This window comes from Pistacia vera, unplaced genomic scaffold (assembly GCF_008641045.1).
Source record: "Pistacia vera cultivar Batoury unplaced genomic scaffold, PisVer_v2 Contig570, whole genome shotgun sequence".
Classification (NCBI taxonomy): Eukaryota; Viridiplantae; Streptophyta; class Magnoliopsida; order Sapindales; family Anacardiaceae; genus Pistacia; species Pistacia vera.
In genome coordinates this window covers 2,273,001-2,296,689 of record NW_022196413.1, presented here as the reverse complement: position 1 = coordinate 2,296,689, position 23,689 = coordinate 2,273,001, and the positions used below count along the sequence as shown (strand labels likewise).

Below are 23,689 nucleotides of genomic sequence, written 5' to 3'. Positions count from 1 at the left end.
CAATTACCATATCATACTTGTAAAATTCTCATACCTTTTTTTTGCTTACCAGTATTTATTAACTAAGCTAACGACAATATAACAGAGTTAAAGCAAAGGGGTATCCATAATACATTTTTCAAATTTTGAGGGTCCATTTTAAAAATGCGAAAGTTGTCATCCAATTGATAATTTTGGAAACCTTGAGGATAGTCCATGATATTCTCCCATCAACAGCTAGCAAAACCTTGGAAATTGCATTTGAGGGATAAAATATAATGTTCAAAGGAGAGGTCAAAATATGAAAAACGTATCCAAAAAATTACATTTAAGAAGGTCAAAGTATAAAGTTTAACGAATAAGGAAGACCAAAGATAACAAATTAAACTACTAGGAATGAAAGTGTTTTATTTATATTTAAAATTCCAAAATATTTTAGGAGGATTAAGCTATGTTCTGCCTCTGCCCATATTTACGATTAATATGATTTATAATTATTGAACCGAATATTTATTTTATTTACATATATTAATTTGTGATACCTACCATAAACTCTTAATAAAAACATTTATATATATATAAAAAAAAAATGTGCATTAAAATTGAGCTTTGGAAATGTCTGTATACAATATTATATGACGAAAAATTCTCAAATTAAGTTGTGCCTTCGATCTTGCTTTCGGTGTGGGAGTATATCATCATTAGAGTCAATATTAGATTAATCCATTTTGTTGTTTAAAATTACAAATAAATTTTAAATGTTCAAGGAATTTATTTATTATAAGGCTTGCATAACAAGAATTAATTAACTATAGACTGAGAAAGCATATAATTAAGAAGAAAGCAAACAGCTACCACATAAGGAGCAGCTAGTTTTATTCATATTAATTTTAGCACACAACACGAAGAACAACTTAATTTACATACAGAAAAAGCATGCGTAATTCCAAGCACAATTTTATACTACATTAATTCTTACACAACATAGAACCAAACTTAAAATTAAACCCACAGAATTAAACTCTCAAGCTTAATTATTATTGTATAGCATAGTAGCTGGAGCCTGGAGAGATTGAACAAATTCGATGACCCTTGATTTTATGCCTTCATAATGTGAGAAGCAACGTCTCTACTCATGCTGGCCATGAAATCGAGATAGGCAACTGGATCAGGAACGTCCTTGTTCCGTTTCTCGTATTCGATGCTCACTGTCGCAACGCTGCCGCTGCCCCGCTGTTTTGGTGCAACTTTGAAGACTGGTTTCCAGAACTTGAAGGTCTTGTAGATATCTCCTTCAATGCCATGGAGAGTTACTGTCATATGCTCATCATCTGCTTCAAATTTCTCCTTGAAAATCTCGGCTCTCCCTTCTGTATATATATGCATGAGAAGTAATATATTATTAAGCTCATTGTAATATATATCTTGATTATAAATTAGGACCTTAAGTTCACACCACTAAAAATTTATTTATACTAGCGTCGCCTTTCCCGGCGCAACAACTGACGTAATACGCTATCTATTCCGACACCAACATTGCCTCAGCATTTTGGAATGAGATTACGACGTTGCATCTTAATCTCATCTCAAACAGGATGACGCAGAACGGCGTCCCTCTGATTACCAACTACGACACAGTCCCGCGTCGCGGAGGGGAGCTAGGAAACAATTTTAACAGATGATCTATGGACTATGGTGTATATAAAAAGATGGCAGTACTAAACTTTAAATGACAAATTTTTAACAGTTTTCGATAAAATAAAAAATCTGTTTATAAATACAGATATTCACAAAAGAGATCGGACGTTAATAAATATAATTTCGTATATATAATATGAGATCGATTATAGTCTTACCCACGGTGTACTTCCATATTTTGATGGAGCCGCCGGTCTCCCAGTCACCTTCATGAACCTCAACACCCTGAATGTTGGAAGGTGAGGCAGTGGGGAGATGAAAGCATTCAGACTTCCAGAGCTTGTAGAACTTCTCAGCAGGAGCATCGATTTCAACTTCCTTCTCCACCTTACCAGTAAGACCCGCCATTGTTGATTTCACTTCGATCTCAAACACTAATTAACAAAGCTTTAATTAAAAAGATTACACAAGAGGCTGTGCTTCAAGAAGATAATTTGGCCTCCCTTTATATAGAAATTCAATTCAATCAAATCCTGCCAAATCGCCCTCTTTGTCAATAGTAATTCCATGTTCTTATCATTAGCAGCAGGAGAATGTATCTATATGTTAACACATGTTTCACGTTCATTAATTTTCAGTGAGGGAAGACAGACTACAATCGAAGAAAATATCTTATTATAATTATAAAAATTAAATTAAAGAACAGGTCATGTTAACGGGTACCCTTATGAAAATATTTTATGAAACAAATTATAAAGAAGAATTTATTGTAGTTAGATGTTAGTTGCAATTAATAACAATTAATTAGCTCTATCTGATATATATTTTTATAAGAACTACAAAAAAAGAAAGAAGATAACATTTTTTTTTTTTAACACGTGACTTCTTATCTTCAATCGGATGATTATTGTCATCGATCTCTTACAAATTATGTTAACACCAAATAAATCCCATTGGTTTATAATTATAACCGACTTCTAAATTCGAATTCTCAATAACTGGCCAAAAAAAGACGTCAATTTTCATGAGATTAGCCAAATCTTTTTTAGGTTTTGATTTGCATTAATTTAAGAGAAAAACTACCAGTTGAAATGACAATTTTCTTTTATTAAATTTTTTCAGTTGGCAATAATTTCCAACTTCCCTTTTAATAAATATGTTGTAATCGGTAGAAGTCATCACCAACTCCGGTGTTGTGGTTTAATTGTATAACCACGTCCAGTATAAAATTTAATTAATCAACGAAATTAGTAAATAAAATTAATCATAAAAGATGATGGCCCTCATTGTAGATGTACAATGATTCAGACCTTGTCTCCAGTTAATCATAAGAGGGCTACACAGATAGTGACAAGTTTTCTTAATTATAATTATGCAATAATTGATTTCTCAACAAAGTTTAGATAAGAACAATTTAAGTTAGGATAACCACCACTAGATAGTTCAGCGATTAATTATGACTCTTGGATGTATTATTCAAGAGGTCTTGAGTTTGATTTACCTAAGTTGCTAATAGGGTAGCCACTAAGAAGATTTACTCAGTTGTCCACTTCAAGGTCCTGAGGGATTAATTGAGGTGTGCACAACAGCACAAGCTAGTCTGGACACCTCTGTCAAAAGTTTGGAAGTAATTTCATTCTTATAAGCTTTTATTTTATTTTATTTTCATAATTTAGAGATCTGCCGACCTTTTTTGAAAATCCTAATTCGAAACTAAAGTTGTGAGGAAAACAATAATATTTGATTATATAGACACAAGGAGACTCAAACTCTGTAAGGGAAAACCATAGATTTAACCGGCTTTAAAAGATTATAAGATAAAAAAAAACTACTGAAAAATTGTACCCTTATTAATTCTGGTAAGAAAATTTCATTCACATGTACAAGATATATAACAATATGAGCTTTTTTCTTAAAAATAAACAGAGATATATATGATTTAACATTCTAAAATCCCCATTCAATAAAAGCTTCTCGTAGTTTCTTAACCAGATTTTAGGCGCCTGCTTCAAGCCATATAAGGCTTTATCAAATTTGCATACATGGTTAAGAAACCTAAAATCAGCAAAACCTTCAGCTTATTCCATGAAAATAGCCTGAGTGTGCCATTAAGAAAGGCACTATCCACATCTACCTGTTTATTATCCCAGCCACACTTGACAGACAGACTTATAATAATCATCATTCTAATAGCTTTAACAACTAATTCTAAGTTTTGAAAAAAGGCAATACTTGTTATCTAAAGAAAACCTTTGACAATCAATCTGGCTTTGTGCTTCATATGTCACCATAAAAACCCACTTACGGCCAACAATTTTCATGCCAGGTGCTTTAAGAACTAATTTCCAAGTTTCATTATGATGAAGAGACAAATTTCTACGGAAGTCGAAACAGAATTTCTGTTTTATTAATTTGGCAGAATGAATTACAAAGACTGAGAAGTCAGATAATATACTGAACCTAAAATGTACTAATAGGCTATGTTGGAAATAAAAATGAAAAACAGTCGAGTGCATTTGGCGTATTATTTCTGCCCATATTCTCAATCCTATTCTCCAAATAATGTTTGACACATTATTCCAGAAATATTACCCTATTTTTTTAATTACTTTTAGACTCCATAAGGTTATTAATTTCATTAAATACCCCCTGAAAAAAAGTTTAAAAATTAACAAAAACACCCCCATGACCCATACTTGCCAGATTCCAGCAACCATCGTTGGTAGTAGCCAGAATCTGCCATAACGGTGAATTACATACCAGAACTGGCTGGTAATTCACCAATCTGGCCTTTTCCAGTCAGATCCACAGTGGGCCGGAAAAGGCCAGATTAAAGAAATGGTCGTCGTTGACCGACAACGACGGCCATATCTAATTGACGGCTAAAGATGGTCTTGTTTGGCCTTTTCTGGCCATCGACGGCCATATATGGTCATAGATCTGGCCTTTTCCGGCCAGATTCGTGGTGGATTTAGCCGAAAAAGGCCATAGCGACACCATACCGACCAGATCCGGCCAGTCTGTGTGCTTATGCAATTTTTCGGCCAGATTCCGATGGTGGTGGCCGGAATCTGGCACTGCAGGTGGTGGGGGTCTTTTTGTCATTTTACATATTTATATATATTGGGGTATTTATTAAATTAACAAACTTGGGGGGTTTTTTTATAAATTTTTAAATTTTACCTCGTAATACTCCCATATTCAATTATCCAATATTATCCCTAAAATCCTATCCAAAATAATAAACCAAACGCATCCAAGTCAAACTTTCCTGGAGTTCCGTTAGTAAGTTAACAGATTCTAATGGAAAGTTTGTAAAAGAAGGATTTTTGGATGGAAGTTAATTTGAGTTCTTTAAAACTGAAAGAAGGGTTTTCTACCTTTGAAACTTACAGATTCACAACTTGAAGATATTCCACTCTCTGTGCGTGAGTCTCAGCCTCCAACTTGTGCAACTGGATGCTACTAATGTTGTCGTTTCTACCATGATTTACACATTCTGTTAATTCTGGCCTGTCAAGGTCTATATAAGAGCAAAGTGATGTATTTTGTAATTGAATAAATTCATTTTAAGGAAAATCTAAATTCCAGAATTCTCTTGTTCTCCGTTTTCTCTGAAATTTTCTGTTTGTTTCCTTAGAAAATCTCTCCAAATCTTTTCAGGCACATCCGCATCAGCAATTGATTTAAACGCGAAGTCTTGAGCTTCCTAGTCTAACAGTTTTGGGTGTCTGTGAGTGAGCACATGTGTGCATAAGTGTCCTTGTGCCGCAAGCAAACCATAGAAGAAAGTCATTAAAACCAACCACAATTTAATGTAGAGAAAAATAAATATTGGAACATAAAGAGGTAAGTTTGGAAAGAGCCCATGCATGCCCACAAAAATATCTGCAAATCAAATTTAAAAGATAGTATTTCTGCTGTTTCCACTTTTGTTTATATACTTATTCCATTTAACATTGTAGTTATGTCAATTCCAAAGCCATTTCTCATTTTGCAGTCTGAAATATTTATTTAAAACTAAGAGAAAAATAAAAATAGTTTTACCTAGCACAAGAGCAGCACACATATATATATAAAAGGAAAAATTTGTTTTATCACATACCAAAGTTCATATTCAGTGATTTTTCTATTTATCATACACAATATTATATTACCAGACTCAATTCACAAAGAAGAAATATACTCTTGACTTTTGCCTTCAATCTTTGTTTCGGTCCGGGATTATAACCTTAGAGTTAAATACTAAATTAATCTCTTTTGCTGTTTAAATTTACAAATAAATTATAAATGTTCAAGGACTTGATTAATTGTATGGCTTGCATCTCTTTAAAGCTTGAATAATAACAATTAAAAGAGAGAGCCATGATTAAGAAGAAAGGAAACAGCTACCACATAAGGAGCTGGTAGTTTTATTCATATTTATTACCATTTATCTCACACAACACATCCCACATCACAACACACACCACACATAGAATTAAACCCACTCAAATTCTCCAGCTTATTATTGTATAGTAAGCTAGAGAGATTGAACAGAGCTTGCTGGCCCTTGATTTTATGCCTTCATAATATGAGAGGCAACGTCTCTGGTCATGCTCGCCATGAAATCGACATAGGCTACTGGATCAGGAACGTCCTTGTTTCGCTTCTCGTATTCGATGCTCACCGTCGCAACGCTGCCACTGCCTTGCTGTTTTGGTGCAACTTTAAAGACGGGTTTCCAGAACTTGAAGTTCTTGAAGATATCTCCCTCAATGCCGTGGAGAGTTACTGTCATATGCTCATCATCTGCTTCAATTTTCTCCTTGAAAGTCTCGGCTCTCCCTTCTGTTAGTTAAATATTCCATACACGAAAAATAATACAGTATTATGATTATAAAGTAGGGTTTTGAGTTCAGTATCTCACAAATACCATAAGTAAATGAGGGTATATATGTTTATAATATGCTAATATATATAGAATCATGCATGCAGCTCTTAATTTGGCATTTTAACAAGCTTTTCTGCCGGCAAACATCAGCATTTTTTATGGAGTTAAAATAACAAAAATCTCCTTCCCTTTCCTTTCCATTAAATTTAAAGCGATATAATAAACAGTCCAAAAATAATTATGTAAATATTCATTAAGTCATAATAGTGTAATTCTTGACATCTAATTAATGGTAGGGATATTTTTGTTATTTAATCAAACCTCGAAGGGTTATGTCCTTTTAACTTCTTTTCAAATGTAAGCTCTCAATAGTAGATTTGAACTCTAATTTTCACAATTTTCAATACAAAAAACCTGTCTGAAATGAAGTTTGAATTAAAAGAAAATGCAGACTGATATTCGCAGTTTAGGTAAATGAGGTTGGTATTTTAAGAAAATACAGACATTCACAAAAGAAACAAACTGTAAATATAACTTTATATGTATAATATAAGATTATGTACTGGTCTTACCGACGGTATACTTCCATATTTTGATGGAGCCGGCACTCTCCCAGTCACCTTCATGGACCTCAACACCTTGAATGTTGGAAGGGGAGGCCGTGGGGAGATGAAAGCATTCAGATTTCCAGAGCTTGTAGAACTTCTCAGCAGGAGCATGGATTTCAACTTCCTTCTCCACCTTACCAGTAAGACCTGCCATTGTTGATTTCACTTCGATCTCACACACTAATTAACAAAGCTTTAATTAAAAAGATTACACAAGAGGCTGTGCTTCAAGAAGAAAATTTGCCCTCCTATATATAGGATTTTAATTCAATCAAAGCCTGCTCAATTAATCGCTGCCCATGTCAATAATAATTGCATGTTTTCAAAAAACATGGAATTAAAAAGAATTTATTGTGTTAGATGTCAGATGCAATTAATTACAATTAATTAGCTCTGTCTGAGATAATATTTTTTATAACAACATCATAAATAAGAAAGAAGATAATATATTTTAGTTTCTAACACTTGATAAAATAATTCGCCCCCTTTTTTTTTCCTTTTTATGGCTGGGGTGTTCAGACCAGCGTGCGCACACCTCAACTAATCCTCCGACAATATGGAATTAGGGGTAAACAAAAAATTAGGATAAAATCGAAATCGGCGGGGATCTAGGGTTTTAGTTTCGGTTCCTACCTAGAACCGGCTCTCACAGGGTCAGTTTCAGTTCTAAAAAATTGGAATCGGCACTATGCTGTTCCGATTCTGGTTCCACCCATGCAGGAACTGAGAACCATAACCGGAACTGGAACCAAGGTCCTAGTACTCAGGTAGGAACCGTGACTAAATTATAATTTTTATAAACTATTGGGTATATTTGTAATTTTTAAAAAGTATGAAGGTAATTAAAATTAACCCGAGTACCCGGAACCAAAATCGGAACCAAGATCCGAGTACATGGAACTAGAACCTATGTTTCAGGTTCTAGTTCCAAGTTTCTAGGAACCGAAACCGTCCTTAAAAAAGGGTGGGTACCTAGACCTACCCACCCCTACCTAGAACTAACATAATTTGCCCTTTTTTTTTTTTTTTTTTAATGACCAAGGGTGTCAGAGTCAGCTTGCACACACCTTAACTAATTCTTCAAGACCCTAGAACAACCGGTCAGGTCTAATAGCTACCCCAATTAGTGGCCGAGGCTAATCAAATTCAAGACTTCTAGAATAATACACCCACGAGTCTAAGTTGACCACTCGGCCACTCATTGGTGGTTATTCACCCCCATTTTCATTTCGGTCAAAATATTAGAAATTAGATTTGGGTGGCTCTCCTATGATTAATATTTAATAATAATAATGATAATGTTGATGCATGATTTTTACACCAACTAAACGCACGTGTGCAATGCTGAGTTGGCTTAGAAGACACACGTGAATGCAAGAAAAATGAGAATAAATGCAATGGGAACAACTTTTACAGTGGTTCGGATGCTAAGGAAGCAAATCCTACGTCCACTGATGTTTGTATTAATGATAGAGGTCAGGTTGCGTTAGCGGACTGACTTACAAATGATATTACAAGAGAGAGAATGCTATATATTCTTGGGAGAGAATAGCGAATCCCCTCAATGAGAGAGAAGCTCTCAATTTATAGTGGGATGGATTAAGGTTATCATTATTGAATCTGTGAGTTGGTGGGATTATTCGTGCAAATCCCTCTTTATGTCACATTGCCCACCTTTTAGAGTGATTTACGAGATTTGGAGCAGGGATTGGACACATGAGAGCACCATAACTTCTAGTTAGTCTGGCACGCACGCACTATTCTAACAAAAGCATGCTGCTCCTTTTCCCACGTGACTCGATTGCGGGTGCACCCATGCTCTGACTTTTTGCACGCTGACTAGACCTTACTTCAGCCCTGCATTCTTTAGGCATAACAAAAGTCTCCTAGTTTTTATGGTTTGAGGATTGACCTTGGAAACTATAATTCATGCCGCGACTATATTCTTTTGGGAAATTCTGGTGACTACGACCTGCCTGAAAATTGGTTGGGGTAGTGCCCTTTATGAACGCGACCTCGCATGGTTATTGCTTGTTAAGGATGAGCGACCTAACTTCGTCAAGCGTTGCCTGTTGCATTTTCAATATGGATGCATTTAATGAAACAGCTCATGCTCTAACAGACGTGTCATGTGTGTAATAAGTGCCAGCCAGGCGCATTAAATGCGTGATATGCTGACACGATATCCTTTATCAAAACATTAAATGCATGGCATGCTGAATCGACACCCCTTATCAGAGCATTGAATGCAGGTTGGGGTGCAATTAATGCTGAGGGAGAGAGTGCCGTCGCTTGAGTTTTTCAACAGAAAAGGATAACGGTTTGGTTTTCTCTAATCGTGACGCTCACTCTTTCTCACTGATCTGCGACACGTGGTTGTGATCAACGGTGAGAAATTTTTGCCGCCCAGACGTCATTTTGATTCCGAGAAAAACAAGTGTCGTTTCATGCGTTATAAAAACTCAAGACTCATCTCAGGCAATGTCACCAAACTTGTCTCTTTCAGAGAGAACAGGAGACTTTCGCAAGCTTGGAACCCTTGCCTTCCAAACCAGCGTGTTTCTAATATTTGAGGCAGAATGAGCCATTTTCGTGTTCCGAGAGGTAAGAATCTGTCTCTGCTTTTATTTTCTTATTCCCGTGGTTGGTAAATGGCGTTAGTCTTCCAGTAGCTAATCGGAGACAAGACGCTCATGTCGGGTTCGAGCCATGAATGGCGGCTCGAATCATTCTGTTAGGGTTTTCTCTAGGTTTTAGGGAGTTTGTTTCCTTCCACGTCATTGTACGGAGTAGCGTATAATGGCTAAATGACCCCCCTGCTTGTCGCTTTTGCAAACCAGTAGAATAGACCTCTTAACGACCAGATCCAAGGAAGGAACCGGTTCATCATTGTAGGGTGCTCCGAGTTTCACTCCTGAGGTCTACTTGATACTTACCGGGGAAAAGCTCGAGAGGGTAATAAAATAGTATGGTATCGAGGTGGAAGTTTTCTACGATGTGGCCCACTCATTGCGATACCCATCAAGTGGGATGGCTGCAATCTCCGAGGAGATCATCAAGGGTGGGGGGTTGATCCCCTTCGACCCTTTTTTCAGGTCGATCTTGGATCACTTCGGGATAGCGCTAATGCAGCTCACTCCGAACGCTTATGTTATTGTTGTTACCATGTACATCGCGTGTCGTGAGAACGGGCTGGGCAAGCTAACCGCGACGGAGCTCGGCTGCTCGTATTTCTTGAAAAAGAGCAAGGACAAGGATTCTTATTACTTGTCCAAGCGACCTACCATAGCCGAGGGGATACACAACTACCCTAGCAACGCGGGGGCCTACGAAACGAAGTTTTTCTTCTTTCATTACGACGGCCATTGCCACTTTCAGGACCCGCCTAAGCTCTTTTCCCTTGGCGAACTCATTAAATTTGGAATGCGTTTTCTTTCTAACGACCTGTTTCTTTTCTGGCAGTTAACAAGACGACCGACTTAAGGCTGCTCTTCGACCCGGATAGGATCGTATCTTTTGGCTTCCTGCCTAAAGCCAGTCGCGATGCGAAGAAGCTCGTGATGATCGCGAATCTACGAAAATATAGTTTCTTCAATGCAAACGCGTCTTTAGAGCCCCTATTGAGTAAGTCTTGCTAACTGGTTCTTTTCTGGTCGTGAAATGAAATACTTTTGCTAACGATGCTTGCATACAGTGACCATGCCTTCGAAGAAGTCAGAGCCGCTGCTACAAAGGTAATTCAACTTTCCGCGAACAAGGACTGCCAAGGCAACCGATGCTGCTCCTACTGATCCCTCGACGGAAGGTGCCATATCGGGCCCCTTGGTGCAACCTACTGGAACTTCTCAGCATCAGCCTTCGGAAGATGCACCAATCCGACCTACGAAAACTTCCCAGCAATCAGCTGTTCGCCCAAAGCTAAAGACAACGGCTCAGCGAGCGAAGAAGAAGAAAAGGCAAATTCAGGTCGAAGAGTCAGAGCCCGAATCCGAGGGCAATCAACCTGGGAGGTCGCAGCCAGACATCGGGAAGACGTCGAGTAAGGAATCGGAGGGCGACACGACCCTTGCGGAAGGCGCGAAGAAGGAAACTCCATGCTAGACTCGCTGGGGAACCTGCCGAAGTACCTGCAGCCGATAGTCTACGCTTTGCTGGAGTGCAGACTCTCGGAAGCATTCGAGCAGTTTGTAGGTTCCAGCAACGTGGACCTAATGTCCACATCGCTCTAGCACTTAAGCAAGGTAAACGAACTGTCCTCGACGAGGACTTCCCTTAGTTCCTTTTGATAAGCTAACTTGATATCTTTTCATGTTCGCAAGCCTTACTTTCCATGCAACTGTCCTTAGAGAAGGTTCGGTTGGGAGTTGCAAAGGGGGAGGTCGCACTGAAGGAGGAGAACGCAATGCTTAAGCAAGGCCTGGAAGCCGCCGAGGTAGAAAAAAACCTATCTTCTGAATCAACAAATCAGTATCTAAGCGAAAGGGACGCGGCTCTTCGCACAGTGGACTTCCAAAAAGTTGAGCTCGAGAAGCATGCGGAGGAAGTAAAAGAGCTCCAAAGGACTATAGCCAGACTCTCCAAGGAGGTCAGAGATAGGGACTAGGAGCTGAAAACGACCTCTCTGCGGGCCTCACGAGCAGAACAAGAGAGGGATGCCTCCGAGAAGTAAAGGCAAGCTCTCGAGGCCAAACTCCAAGCAAGTCAGGAAAAAGTTGGTTCCCTGATCGAAGAGATACAGAATCAGGCAGCAGAGGTCGAGGAGAAGGCTGCCGAATGGGCGATCGAATCTGTCAATGCCTTGCAGCCGAAGAATCCGTGCCTTGATATGTCTGACCTCCTAGAGGACTGGCATGAAACTCTCATGTCCATGGTGCGGTAGGATGATAAAGCAGCGGCCGCTCAAAAATCTGATCAGACAGAGGGTTCGGGACATGCCTCGGAGAAGCCTTCAGCCGACCAGCCTTAGGATGATGAGGTCGGTCCTCTAGGAGTTAGAGTAGGGCTAACAGTCGTACCGTCTTACCTGCTATACTCTTTTCATTAATAAAATATATTTTGCTTTTAAAATTTATGTTCGCTTTATTATACATGAGTTTACATTCTAAGTGCTCATAACATTGGGACAAGTCTTTGCAAACATAATAACACGTTTTTACGAACAAAATTACATGTAAAGACTATTACAAGTGAACAAAATAATACTGATTTACATTTACAAAGATCAAAAAATATTCTTTACAAGGAAAAGTGAGTTCGGAATTACTGATAATAAGGTCGAAGGTGTTTAGCATTCCAAGCTCGTGGCACTATGGAACCATTATGCCTTTTTAGGTGGTAAGTCTCTAGCCTTATTACTTTGGTGATGTAGTATGGGCCTTCCCAGTTCGATCCCAACACTCTCGCACTTGGTTCTCTAGTACCAAGGAGAACTTCCTTTAATACAAGGTCGCCGACCTGGAAGTCTCTTCGTCTGACTTTAGATTGAAGAACCTTTCAGCGCGTTGCTGATAGGCTGCTATTCTTAGTGAAGCCTTGCTGCAATGTTCTTCAACAAGGTCCGGCTTGCTCGCATAAGTGCTTCGTTGTCGGCTTCATTGTACAAGTCCCTCCGTAGCGAACCAGTCCCTACCTCTACAAGGATCATCGCTTCGCAACCGTATGCTAGCGAAAAAGAGGTTTCTGAAGTAGAGGTTCTCAAAGTTATTCTGTACGCCCATAGGACTTCGGGGAGGTCGTCGACCCCATTCCCCTTGGCTGCGCCAAGTTTGGCCTTTAGAGTGTACTTGATGGTTTTGTTGACAGCTTCAACTTGGCCATTTGCTTGCGATCTTGCGACTAAGGCGAATCTTTTATGGATGCCCAGCTCATCACAAAACTTCTTGAACTCCACGTTGTCGAACTGTTTCCCATTATCTAAGATGAGGGTATGAGGAATCCCGTAGCGACACACAATATTCTTGAAAACAAAGTCCTTGAGCTTTTTGGATGTGATCGCGGCTAGCTGCTCGACTTCTACCCATTTGGTGAAGTAATCTACTACGACCATAGTATATTTGACTCCCCCTTTACCGACTGACGTGAGGCCAATGAGATTGATTCCCCACATGAAGAATGGCCAGGGGCTGGTTATTGTTATCAGTTGGTGGGAAGGAGCTCGCGGTATGTTCGCGAACCACTGACACTTGTCACACCTCTTGACAAAGTTGTAGGTGTCTTCTTGGATTCGGGGCCAATAGTACCCTTGACGAACAATCTTGTTCGCAAGAGATCGTGCGACGATGTGATTACCGTAGATCCCTTCATGTATTTCTCTCATGATGTAATCTGCTTCTTCGTTGGTTACACATCGGAAAAGAGGGGCGCTAAATCCTTGCCTGTACAGCTGGTCTCCGATGAGGACGTAACGAGCAAATCTTGTTCGTAGGACCCTTGCCTCGACCTTGTCGTCAGGCAAGGTCCCATCCTTGAGGTATTGGAAGATATGAGTCATCCAGGAATCAGATTTTGCTACGTTTATGGCCTGTTCGATCGGGCTAATACTAGGGGCCTTGATGAATAGAACAGGAATGCTATCTGGTGCTTCTGAGTCCAACGATGAGACTATCCTTGCCAGGGCGTCCGGCACAGAGTTGCTATCTCTAGGAATCTGCGTGATCTCGAAGTGTTTGAATGGCTCGAGTGTGGCCTTAGCTTCTTTCAAATAACAGATCATATTTTCTTCCTTGACTTGGTACTCTCCTAAAATCTGGTTGACGACCAGCATGGAGTCACTGTGGATACTGATCGCGGTTGTGCCCATTTCTCTAGCATACTGAAATCCAGCAAGCAAAGCTTCATACTCGGCCTCATTGTTGGTTGCCTTAAACCTGAACCGGAGAATGCCATGAACGCGAGCCCCTTCAAAACTCAAAAGGAGAAGACCTACGCCGGCCCTCTTTCTGTTCGATGATCCATCGACGTAGAGGCTCCAAGTCGACAGATTCTGAGCAATTTCTTGAATGGTTTCGCTGGGCTGTTGTTTTGACTCACTTGGAAGATATGAAAATTCTGATATGAAGTCGGCAACAGCCTACCCTTTGATAGTCGATCTTGGTTTGTACTTTAGATCGAACTGACTCAATTCCATGGCCCATTTAAGCAATTTACCCAATGCCTCTGGCTTCTAGAGGACCTGCCTAAGCAAATAATTAGTCATAACATGGATTGTATAGGCGTGGAAGTAAGGTCGTAGCTTTCTGGAAGTGATCAACAGGGCATAGGCTAATCGTTCCATTTTCGGATACCGCATCTCAGCATCCAATAGATGCTTGCTCGCATAGTATACTGGCCATTGGACCTTTTCCTCTTCCCAAACTAAGGCTGCACTAACCACGAACTGAGAGGCGAACAGGTACAAGAGGAAGATCTCTTGCGGGAGAGGCTTGGACAAGAGAGGTGGCTTCCCAATGTGCTCTTTAATACTTTGGAATGCCTGTTCGCACTTGAGAGTCCACTCGAACTTTTTATTAGCCTTCAGAACATTGAAGAATGGAAAATAGCGATCTGTTAGCCTCGATATAAAGCGAGTTAGCGTCGCTATTCACCTATTAAGGCTCATGACCTGCTTTTTGCTGGTCGGGCTTTCCATATCGAGGAGAGCTTGAATTTTCTCGGGGTTGATCTCTATTCCCCACTGGTTAACCATGTATCCTAGGAACTTTCCTGAGAATACTCCGAACGAGCACTTGAGGGGATTCAGCTTCATTCTATATAGTCGGAGGATATCAAACAGCTCAGCGAGATGCGCTATGTGATCCGAAGTTATAGAATTGGGTGAGGGAAACATCATCCTCAGCCTGTAGCTCTTTCCACAAGTCGGTTTGTGGATGAACTCCCGCTATGATGAGAGTCCGAACAGACTCTTCTGGAGTATGAGTTACCTTGTTGAGTTCTCTGTGGAATCGGTCAATGTAAGACTAGAGGGATTTGTCCCTTTCTTGCCTTATATTGTTGAGGTAGCTCAAAAGCATTGAGAACTTTCGATTCGCTTGGAAGTGCCTTAGGAATGTGGCGCTCATCTGAGGCCACGAATTGATCGATCCCGCTGGGAGTGACCTGAACCACCGTTTGGCATGGGAGGTTAATGTTACTGCCAAGCAACGGCATTTTGCTAAATCCGAGACCTGGTAAAGCTCCATCAGGTCGTTGAATTCATATAAATGATCCTGCGAATCAGAATTTCTATCAAACGCCCCCATGTCAGGCATCCTGAATCCCAGTGGGAGTGGAGCGGCTAGCACTTTGGCAGAGAAGGGGGACGCGGTCACGACCTGCCTTTGCTCATTTTGCTAAGCTCTTAATCGGTCTAGAGCTCGTTGCAGTTCTTCAATCTGAGGCAATGGAGTCACTTGGGGATTACTTTCACCCATGCGAGTTCGACCCTCGTGATTATGGTTGAGGAAAGTCCAGAGGTCGAATTCCTCTTTGCCTCAGCTGGCAGCCCCGGCCGCTCTCGACACACGCTGGCTAGAGGCATGTGATGGCGATGGATAATTCGGGGTATTTTCACGACCTTCGCAGTGGTACGAACCACCCCGCGAAGTGTGGGAACCTCCCGCCTGATGAGGATCAAAATGGTTTTGCTGGCGGTGATAAGAATCACCCTGCCCAGCACTTTTACGGGGGTGTACCTGCGATGTGGCATGGGACAGCTCGAGCTACGTCCTTTCACTGAGTCTTAACGTCACTAGTATTCTGCTCGGGACATGGTCAGAGTTCGCTGGCCCTTTGGAGCCCGTATGCCCATTTTTTGCCACTTGCTTACCCTTTCGTCAACGCGCTGCAGTGCTTACGACACAGGTTATCTCCCTTTGCTGCGCTTTCGCATAACCTGCAAGCGTTTTTGGCGGTTGCACCGCCCAAGCTGATTTGGTTGGCACGCCTTGGTCTAAACGGTCTAACCTTCGGTTGACCATCTGGAGAGTATTGTCGAACCTCTCCAAGTAGCTTCTAATGGCAGGGTCAAGTTATGAACTTGATGGGATATCCCCCACAGCATTTTACGAAACTGGAGGTATTTTGGAAGAGGTGTCTCCCTGGACTTGGGGGATCCCTTCAGCACTCTGGTTGGTTCGCTCAAGTTTAGGTTGGCGGGCCATTTACTATTGTAGGACCGGTAAGTTAGAGATTCTCTTGATGAAGGATGAACACTAAATCAGGCCCTCCTTCTAGCGCTAAACTGTTGATGCGTGATTTTTACACCAACTAAACGCACGTGTGCAATGCTGAGCTGGCCCAGAAGATACACGTGAATGCAAGAAAAATGAGAATAAATGCAATGGGAACAGCTTTTAAAGTGGTTCGAATGCTAAGGAAGCAAATCCTACGTCCACTGATGTTTGTATTAATGATAGAGGTCAGGTCACGTTAGCAGACTGACTTACAAATGACTTACAAATGATAATACAAGAGAGAGAATACTATATATTCTTGGGAGAGAATAGCGAATCCCCCTCAATGAGAGAGGAGCTCTCAATTTATAGTGGGATAGATTAAAGTTATCATTACTGAATCTGTGAGTTGGTGGGATTATCCGTGCAAATCCCTCTTTATGTCACATTGCCCACCTTCTAGAGTGATTTACAAGATTTGGAGTAGGGATTGGACATGTGGGAGCACCACAACTTCTGGCTGGTCTAGCACGCACCCACTATTCTGACAAAAGCATGCTGCTCCTTTTCCCACGCGACTCGACTGCGGGTGTACCCATGTTCTGACTTTTTGCACGCTAACTGGACCTTACGTTAGGCCTGCATTCTTTAGGCATAACAGTTAATAACTATAATTATTTCTAGTATTTTTTTTGTTCTTTCAGTTATAAAAGTTCAATTGTCAACCAAATCAATTTTTTTCTCATTCAGATAACTTTCAATAATTTTTAATAAATATTTATCGTCATTTCCAGATTGTGAATTTTTTTTATCATTATACAAAAATTCCCATTAGTTTATCACCGATTTCAAATTAAATTCTCACTTATTGACACAAAAAAAAAAAAAAAAAAGGGTCAATTTTCATAAGATTACTCAAATCTAAGTTAAGTTTTGATTAGGATGACTGCTGACATATCATTAAAACTTAAAATCTGAAGTGACATTAAAATTAATTTTAAAAATAAAAATGTTTTGTTGAAACTCAAAACTCACAACTCTCTTTAGTTTTTACGTTTCTCTACAACCGGAAGTCTATAGCGGAAACTGAGCAAAATAGATCTTGGATAAATTTTTATTGAACTTATGAAGAAAAATAGAGAAGTTATGGTTTATATACTGAAATCCGTTAGACTCCAGCTCATCAATTTAACAAACTAAAACTAACTTGATGTACAACTAAAATAACAAACTTCAACTAATTAACTAACTATTAACAGAAGATGTTTCAAGCTTATTATGCTCCAAGACCCCCCCGCAAGCTGGAGAATGTATGCTTGACATGCCTAGCTTGGAAATAATTGCATCAAAAGGAGCGACAACAAGCGGCTTTGTAAAAAAATCAGCTAGCTGATCAGTTGAGGAACAAGGCATGAGGTGAAAGAGACCATTGCGCACTTTCTCACGAACCAGATGGCAATCTATTTCGATATGCTTTATGCGTTCATGAAACATCGGATTGGTAACAATCTGGAGAGCCAATTTATTGTCACAAAAAATCAAAGCAGGTTGAGGGTGATCAACATGGAGATCTTGAAGAAGATAATGCAGCCACTGTAACTCACAAGTTGTGGAAGCGAGAGCACGATACTCAGCTTCTGAAGAGGAACATGATACAGTAGGCTGCTTCTTAGCCTTCTAGCTGATCAAGGATGATACGAGAAAGACACAAAAACCAGTCACCGAGCACCTTCTGTCAATGCATCTCGCCCAATCAGAATCACTAAAGGCTTGAAGAGCTAAAGAGGATCTAGTAGGAAAAAAAGAAGACCATAAGCTGGACAACCTTTGATGTAGCCAAGAACTCGATGGGATGGTTGAAGGTGCTAAGAGGTAGGCTTGTCTAAGTATTGGCTCAATTGTTGGATGGCAAAAGAGATGTCAGGATGAGTTGAAGTAAGGTAAAGTAAACGGCCAATCAGTCGACGATAGGAAAAACATCAGGCAAGGTGTTACCATGAGATTGACTAAGCTTATAGGAGCAATCCATTGGAGACTTGTCAGGTTTAGAATCCAAGAACCTTGCATCAAATAAGATATCAAGAGCATATTTACGTTGACATAATGCAATACCAGCAGCTGTACGAGCGACTTCTAAGCCAAGGAAAAATTTTAAATCGCCCAAGTCCTTTATCTTGAAAGCAACATCCAAATACCTCTTTACAAGATCAATTTCACCAAGATTATTGCCTGCTAAAATTATATCGTCAACATAGACTAGCAAGACAGTGATGGAACTATCATGGTGCTTGTTGAAAGGAGAATAATAAAAAGAGGACTGAACATAACCCAATGCGAGCAAGGCAAAGGTGAGTTTTGAGAACCATTGGCAACTAGCTTGTTTAAGCCCATCGAGGGACTTTTGAAGCTTGCAAACCTTATGAGAATGAGAAGAATGGAATCCAAGAGGCAACACCATGTAAACTTCTTCATAGAGATCACCATGAAGAAAAACATTGTTGACGTCGAGCTGCTTAAGGTGCCAATGATGTATGGCTGCTAAAACAAGTAACAATCTAACAGTTGTGAGTTTAGCAACAAGAGAAAAAGTATCGAAGTAATCGATGCCTTCAGTTTGTGTGTATCCTTTGGCAACCAAACGCGCCTTATAGCGCTCAATACTACCATCGGCCTTGTGTTTAACTTGATACACCCACTTACATCCGATGGGAGTTTTGCCAATAGGAAGATCAACTAGAACCCAAGTTTTGTTTTGCTCAAGTGCATTGATTTCAGTTTGCATTGCCTCTCACCAACATTGAAATTTTACAGCTTGTTGATAAGATTTTGGTTTAAAGGAAGCAGAGACAGCAAGTGTAAAATATAAATAAGAAGGAGATAAGTTTGAATAAGAGAGAACATAGGACAAAGGATGAGGAGTACCTGAGTGCAGATCACTAGTTGTAGCTATAGTAGCAGAATGGCAATGATAATCAGCCAAGTATGAAGGAGGTTTAGACACTCTTGTAGATTGACCTGGTATAAGTGGTATAGAAGGTTGATTAACCAAAGGTAAAAAAGATGTAGATGATGGTGTAACAGGAGAAAAATCAGAGGATTGTAACGAAGATTCACGAACAAGAGGAACATAATCATTTTTTAAAGATGCAAAAGGGAAAATATGTTCATGGAAAACAATATTACGTGAAACAAATATCTCCCTAGAATAGATGTCCAAGAGAACAAAGCCCTTTCGTACCAGATTTGAATCCAAGGAAGATACACATTCTGGCACAAGGATCAAATTTAGTGCAATGAACAGACAAAGTAGAGGCAAAACAAAGGGAACCAAATACCTTTAAGGTGGCATAATCAGGTATACATTTGTGTAGAATTTCAAAGGCAAATTTGTGCTCAATAAGAGGAGAAAGAAGCCTATTTATGAGATACATAGCATGTAAAGTGGCATAATTCCAAAACATCTTAGGAAGATTAGATTGAAATAATAGTGATCAAGCTACGTTTAATATATGTTGATGCTTATGCTTCACCACACTGTTTTGATGTGATGTCTACACAAGATGTTTGGTGTATTGTTCCCTCAGAGGCGTAAAAACTTGGAAGATTAAACTTAAGACCATTGTCACTACGAAGGATTTTAATCTTAGTAGAGAATTGAGTTTCAATGAGTGTAAAAAAGGACTGTATAATAGGTCTCACTTCAAACTTATGTTTGAATAGAAAAATCAATGTATATCTCGAATGATCATCAACAATTGTTAGAAAATATCTATGGCCATGAACAGAAGGTGTAGAGAAAGGCCCCCAAATGCCAGCATGTACAATATCAAAACAATTATTGGATTTTGTAACACTTACAGGAAAGGGCAAATGTTTTTGTTTGGCTAAATGGCAAATAGTACAAGTTGAGTTATCCAAAAACTTAAGATCAGAATGTATGGTGCAAGGAGTTTAAGTCTGGAATCATAAAGGTGACCAAGCCTATAGTGCCAAAGATCCAAGCTTATATTGGTAGTAGATGCTAAAATTTTTGAAAAGGCCAAAGGAACTTTGACTGCTAATTTTCTCATTAAGAAAAGACCATTCTCCACCTTAGCTAAACCAATCATCTTCCACGAATTCATGTCCTGTATAATGCAACATGAATCTTTAAAAATGAGGCAACATGGAAGAAGTGAGGTAAGTTTGGTCACAGAGATCAGATTAAAAGAAAATTCAGGGATAAAGAGAACATATGTGAGAACTAAATTTTCAGTGAGATGGACAGTGCCTGAGTATTGTGTTTTGACCTTGGTGCCATTTGGTAAAGTGACAAAGATTGGTTTGATTTGTTTATAAGATGTGAAAAATGATAAAGAGTGGGTTTTATGATCGGTAGCTCCCGTGTCCACAACCCATAGTTGTGAACTGGATGAACAATGCAAAGAAAAATGGTTACCTGTTGAAGAAGAAAAATTAGCAGCAAGAACAGGTTGAGCAGTAACTTGATTGGTAATGTGCAATGACTTATCAACACCAGAATGCTGAATTAAGGCAAGCAATTATTGATATTGCTCTTGAGTAAAAGAATCACCAGGTTCAAGAATCCCTTCTGGCGTGGCAGTATTTTGATAAGATTCATCAGGTCTTTCAGTATCCTCTCCAGAAATGACATTATGAGCAGTATAGTTTTGATTTCTTGGCTTGTACCCAGATGGATAACCATGCTTTTTATAGCATGTCTCGATTGTATGTCTTAGTTTGCCACAAAATGTACAGAACCTATTATCCCCATTGTGCTGTGATTGATTTGATTTTTTGATTCGTTGCTTAGAGGAACTCTGCACTTCTTCTCGTGTAGTCTTGCTTACAAACACTTTGGATGCACCTGAGACCATTTGTCTCTCTTGTTGCACAACCAAAGAAAATACCTTGTTTATGGAAGGAAATGGTTCCATGAGCATAATTTGGGATCTTACTATGGCAAATTGATCACCCAAGCCCTTGAGAAATCTGATCACATAATCATTGCTTTGATAAGTCTTGATCTTAGTTAAAGCACCACAAGAACACAGATTCGTGCAAGAACAGCAAGGAATTGGCCTAAGATTTAGTAACTCATCCCAGAGAATTTTAAGCTCAGTAAAGTAATTTGTTACATTTCGATCTTCTTGTTTGAAAGTATAGATCTCTTCTTGGAGATCTGAAATTCTGAAAATATCTCCCTGTGAAAACCTTTTCCTAAGATCTTCCCAAACTTCATATGTTTTATCAATCCACAACATGGTACTAGTTATTGAAGGTGCAAGAGAATGATTAAGCCAACAAATTACCATTGTATTACATCCTTCCCAAGCTAAAAACATTGGATCAGTAGTCAAAGGTGCTCGGAGTGTTCCATCAACAAATTTCAGCTTGTTCTTGGAAAGTAAAGCCATTTTCATGGCGCATGCCCAAGAATGATAGTTGGTGCCATTAAGAACAGGTGTAACCAAGACAACTGCAGGATTTTCATTTGGATGAAGATAATAATGGCTTGACGAATTCTGTGTAGGATCTGAATTCGCCATTGAATTCATAGTAGAACAAAGAAGAAGAAGACAAGGGAGCAGAAGCACTCTGATACCATGAGAAAAATAGATCTTGGATAAATTCTTTTATTGAACTTATGAAGAAAAACAGAGAAGTTATGGTTTATATACTGAAATCCGTTAGAATCCAACTTATCAATGTCACAAACTAAAACTAACTTGATGTACAGCTAAAATAACAAACTTCAACTAATTAACTAACAATTAACAGGAGATGTTTCAAGCATATTATGCTCCAAGAGGAACTCCACTGCTATGGCCGTAAGTTTCTAATCAAAACGATAAACTATCTCTATCAATAAGAATCAAAACTACGAACTCATCTATATCGATCTAAATCTCTTCCCCATTGATTACCTCCGTCCATCAATTAATTTCACCACTTCGTTGATCTCCTAGTATCCATCTTCACTCATTTTCTTTTATTGTCTAAAATATTTCATCAATTTGTACTTAAAAGTAAAATATAAGCTATTAGATTTTGGAGGGAGAGAATTTTGGGAAAGTAGATTTTATTAGATTGTGAAAAAATTGCCTTTACATCCAGCTTTTGTACTAACTCAACTGTAGTAAGTAACTCAAGTAATAGTCCTAACTAACTTCAGCTAACCATAGTTACAATAGTCAAAATAGCTAACTATCTTCTTTGACCATTCAATCAATATTAGACTAATATGCTGAACTGGAATATTGACGTTGCTGAAGTCTATTGAACTGAGCTGAGCTGGAATGCTTCAATACCCCCCTCATGTTGGTGAGTGATAAAGATTAAGCACAACTTAGACAAAAAATGATGATGTAGATGACTGCCCAGGGCTTTGGTGAGAAGCTCTGTCTGTTGCTCATTACTGGGAACATATTTGGTAGTAATAAGACCAACTTGAAGTTTCTCTTGAAAGAGATGACAATCAATGTCAATGTGCTTGGTACGCTCATGGAACATTGGATTGGAAGCAATATGAAATGCAAATTGGTTGTCACAAAACAGGGGAACAGCGGAAGAAGGAGGATAACCCAGTTCTAAAAGTAATTACACTATCCATACAATTTCATAAACTACAGAGGTCAGTGCCCTGTATTCAGCTTCTGAAGAAGACCAAGAAACAGTGACCTGTTTCTTAGATTTCCTGGACAAAAGTGAATTCCCCAAAAATACACAAAAACCAATAACAGATCTTCTAGTAAGTAAACAAGAGGCCCAATCTGAATCAAAATAAGCAGTGAGATATAAAGAACTATCAGATGGAAAGAACAAACCTAAACCGAGAGCAGATTTTATATACTTCACAATCTTTAAGGCTGCTTGCATATGAGATTCCTTAGGTGCATGCATAAACTAACTTAGTAAGTTTATTGAATAACTCAAATATGGTCGAGTCATGCATAGGTAAAGAAGCTTGCCTATGAGTTACTGATAAATGGAAGCATCTGCCAACAAAGGGTCTCCAAAAATGTCAAACTGTTTATCATAATCTAATGAAGTAAACTTCACATGTTGGTCAAGAGGAATGATGGAAGGTCTAGCACTAGATAAACCTGTAGTAGAAATCAATTCCAAAGTATATTTATGTTGGGAAAGAGTTATATCTTTGATTGACCTGGCAACCTCTAGACCAAGAAAATACCTAAGTAGTCCTAAATCTTTGAGCTTGAAATTGGACTGAAGCAACTGCTTAGCAGCATTAATCAAGGCTAAATTACTACTAGTGATGACTATGTCATCAACATATACTAGGACCACCACAATTTGAGTACAATGTCTATTAGGGCATCTCCAACCCAACACCATTTTGGTGTAAAATACCAAAATGGTGTAGAAATTTTGCTCCAATCCAACACCAAATTGGTGTGAATGAATAGTATCACACTAAA

The 23,689-nt window shown here is 39.2% G+C and overlaps 3 protein-coding genes across 3 annotated transcripts; all 3 read right to left on the bottom strand.

Moving 5' to 3' along the window:
* Positions 1-808: 808 nt before the first annotated feature.
* On the bottom strand, positions 809-2,123 carry LOC116109046 (MLP-like protein 328). Its single transcript, XM_031395302.1, has 2 exons — positions 1,836-2,123; positions 809-1,349 (listed from the first exon to the last, which is right to left on the bottom strand). Exons 1-2 carry the CDS (start codon positions 2,023-2,025, stop codon positions 1,078-1,080), a joined length of 462 nt encoding a protein of 153 aa, XP_031251162.1. The 5' UTR covers positions 2,026-2,123; the 3' UTR covers positions 809-1,077.
* Positions 2,124-5,986: 3,863 nt separating this feature from the next.
* LOC116108876 (MLP-like protein 328) lies at positions 5,987-7,311 on the bottom strand. The gene is made up of 2 exons (XM_031395114.1): positions 7,063-7,311; positions 5,987-6,447 (listed from the first exon to the last, which is right to left on the bottom strand). The coding sequence occupies exons 1-2, from the start codon at positions 7,250-7,252 to the stop codon at positions 6,176-6,178; spliced, it is 462 nt and encodes a 153-aa protein (XP_031250974.1). The 5' UTR covers positions 7,253-7,311; the 3' UTR covers positions 5,987-6,175.
* Positions 7,312-20,788: 13,477 nt separating this feature from the next.
* On the bottom strand, positions 20,789-21,796 carry LOC116108971. The gene has a single exon (XM_031395207.1). The coding sequence runs from the start codon at positions 21,794-21,796 to the stop codon at positions 20,789-20,791; it is 1,008 nt and encodes a 335-aa protein (XP_031251067.1).
* Between the last annotated feature and the right edge of the window lie 1,893 nt (positions 21,797-23,689).

Bases quoted from the DNA above. Each gene is read 5' to 3' on its own strand.
- LOC116109046 (XM_031395302.1), bottom strand. From the start codon at position 2,025: ATGGCGGGTCTTACTGGTAAGGTGGAGAAGGAAGTTGAAATCGATGCT. The intron at 1,350-1,835 runs GTAAGACTATAA...ATATATATACAG, and splicing joins AATATGGAAGTACACCGTGG to AAGGGAGAGCCGAGATTTTC.
- LOC116108876 (XM_031395114.1), bottom strand. From the start codon at position 7,252: ATGGCAGGTCTTACTGGTAAGGTGGAGAAGGAAGTTGAAATCCATGCT. The intron at 6,448-7,062 runs GTAAGACCAGTA...TTTAACTAACAG, and splicing joins AATATGGAAGTATACCGTCG to AAGGGAGAGCCGAGACTTTC.
- LOC116108971 (XM_031395207.1), bottom strand. From the start codon at position 21,796: ATGGCGAATTCAGATCCTACACAGAATTCGTCAAGCCATTATTATCTT.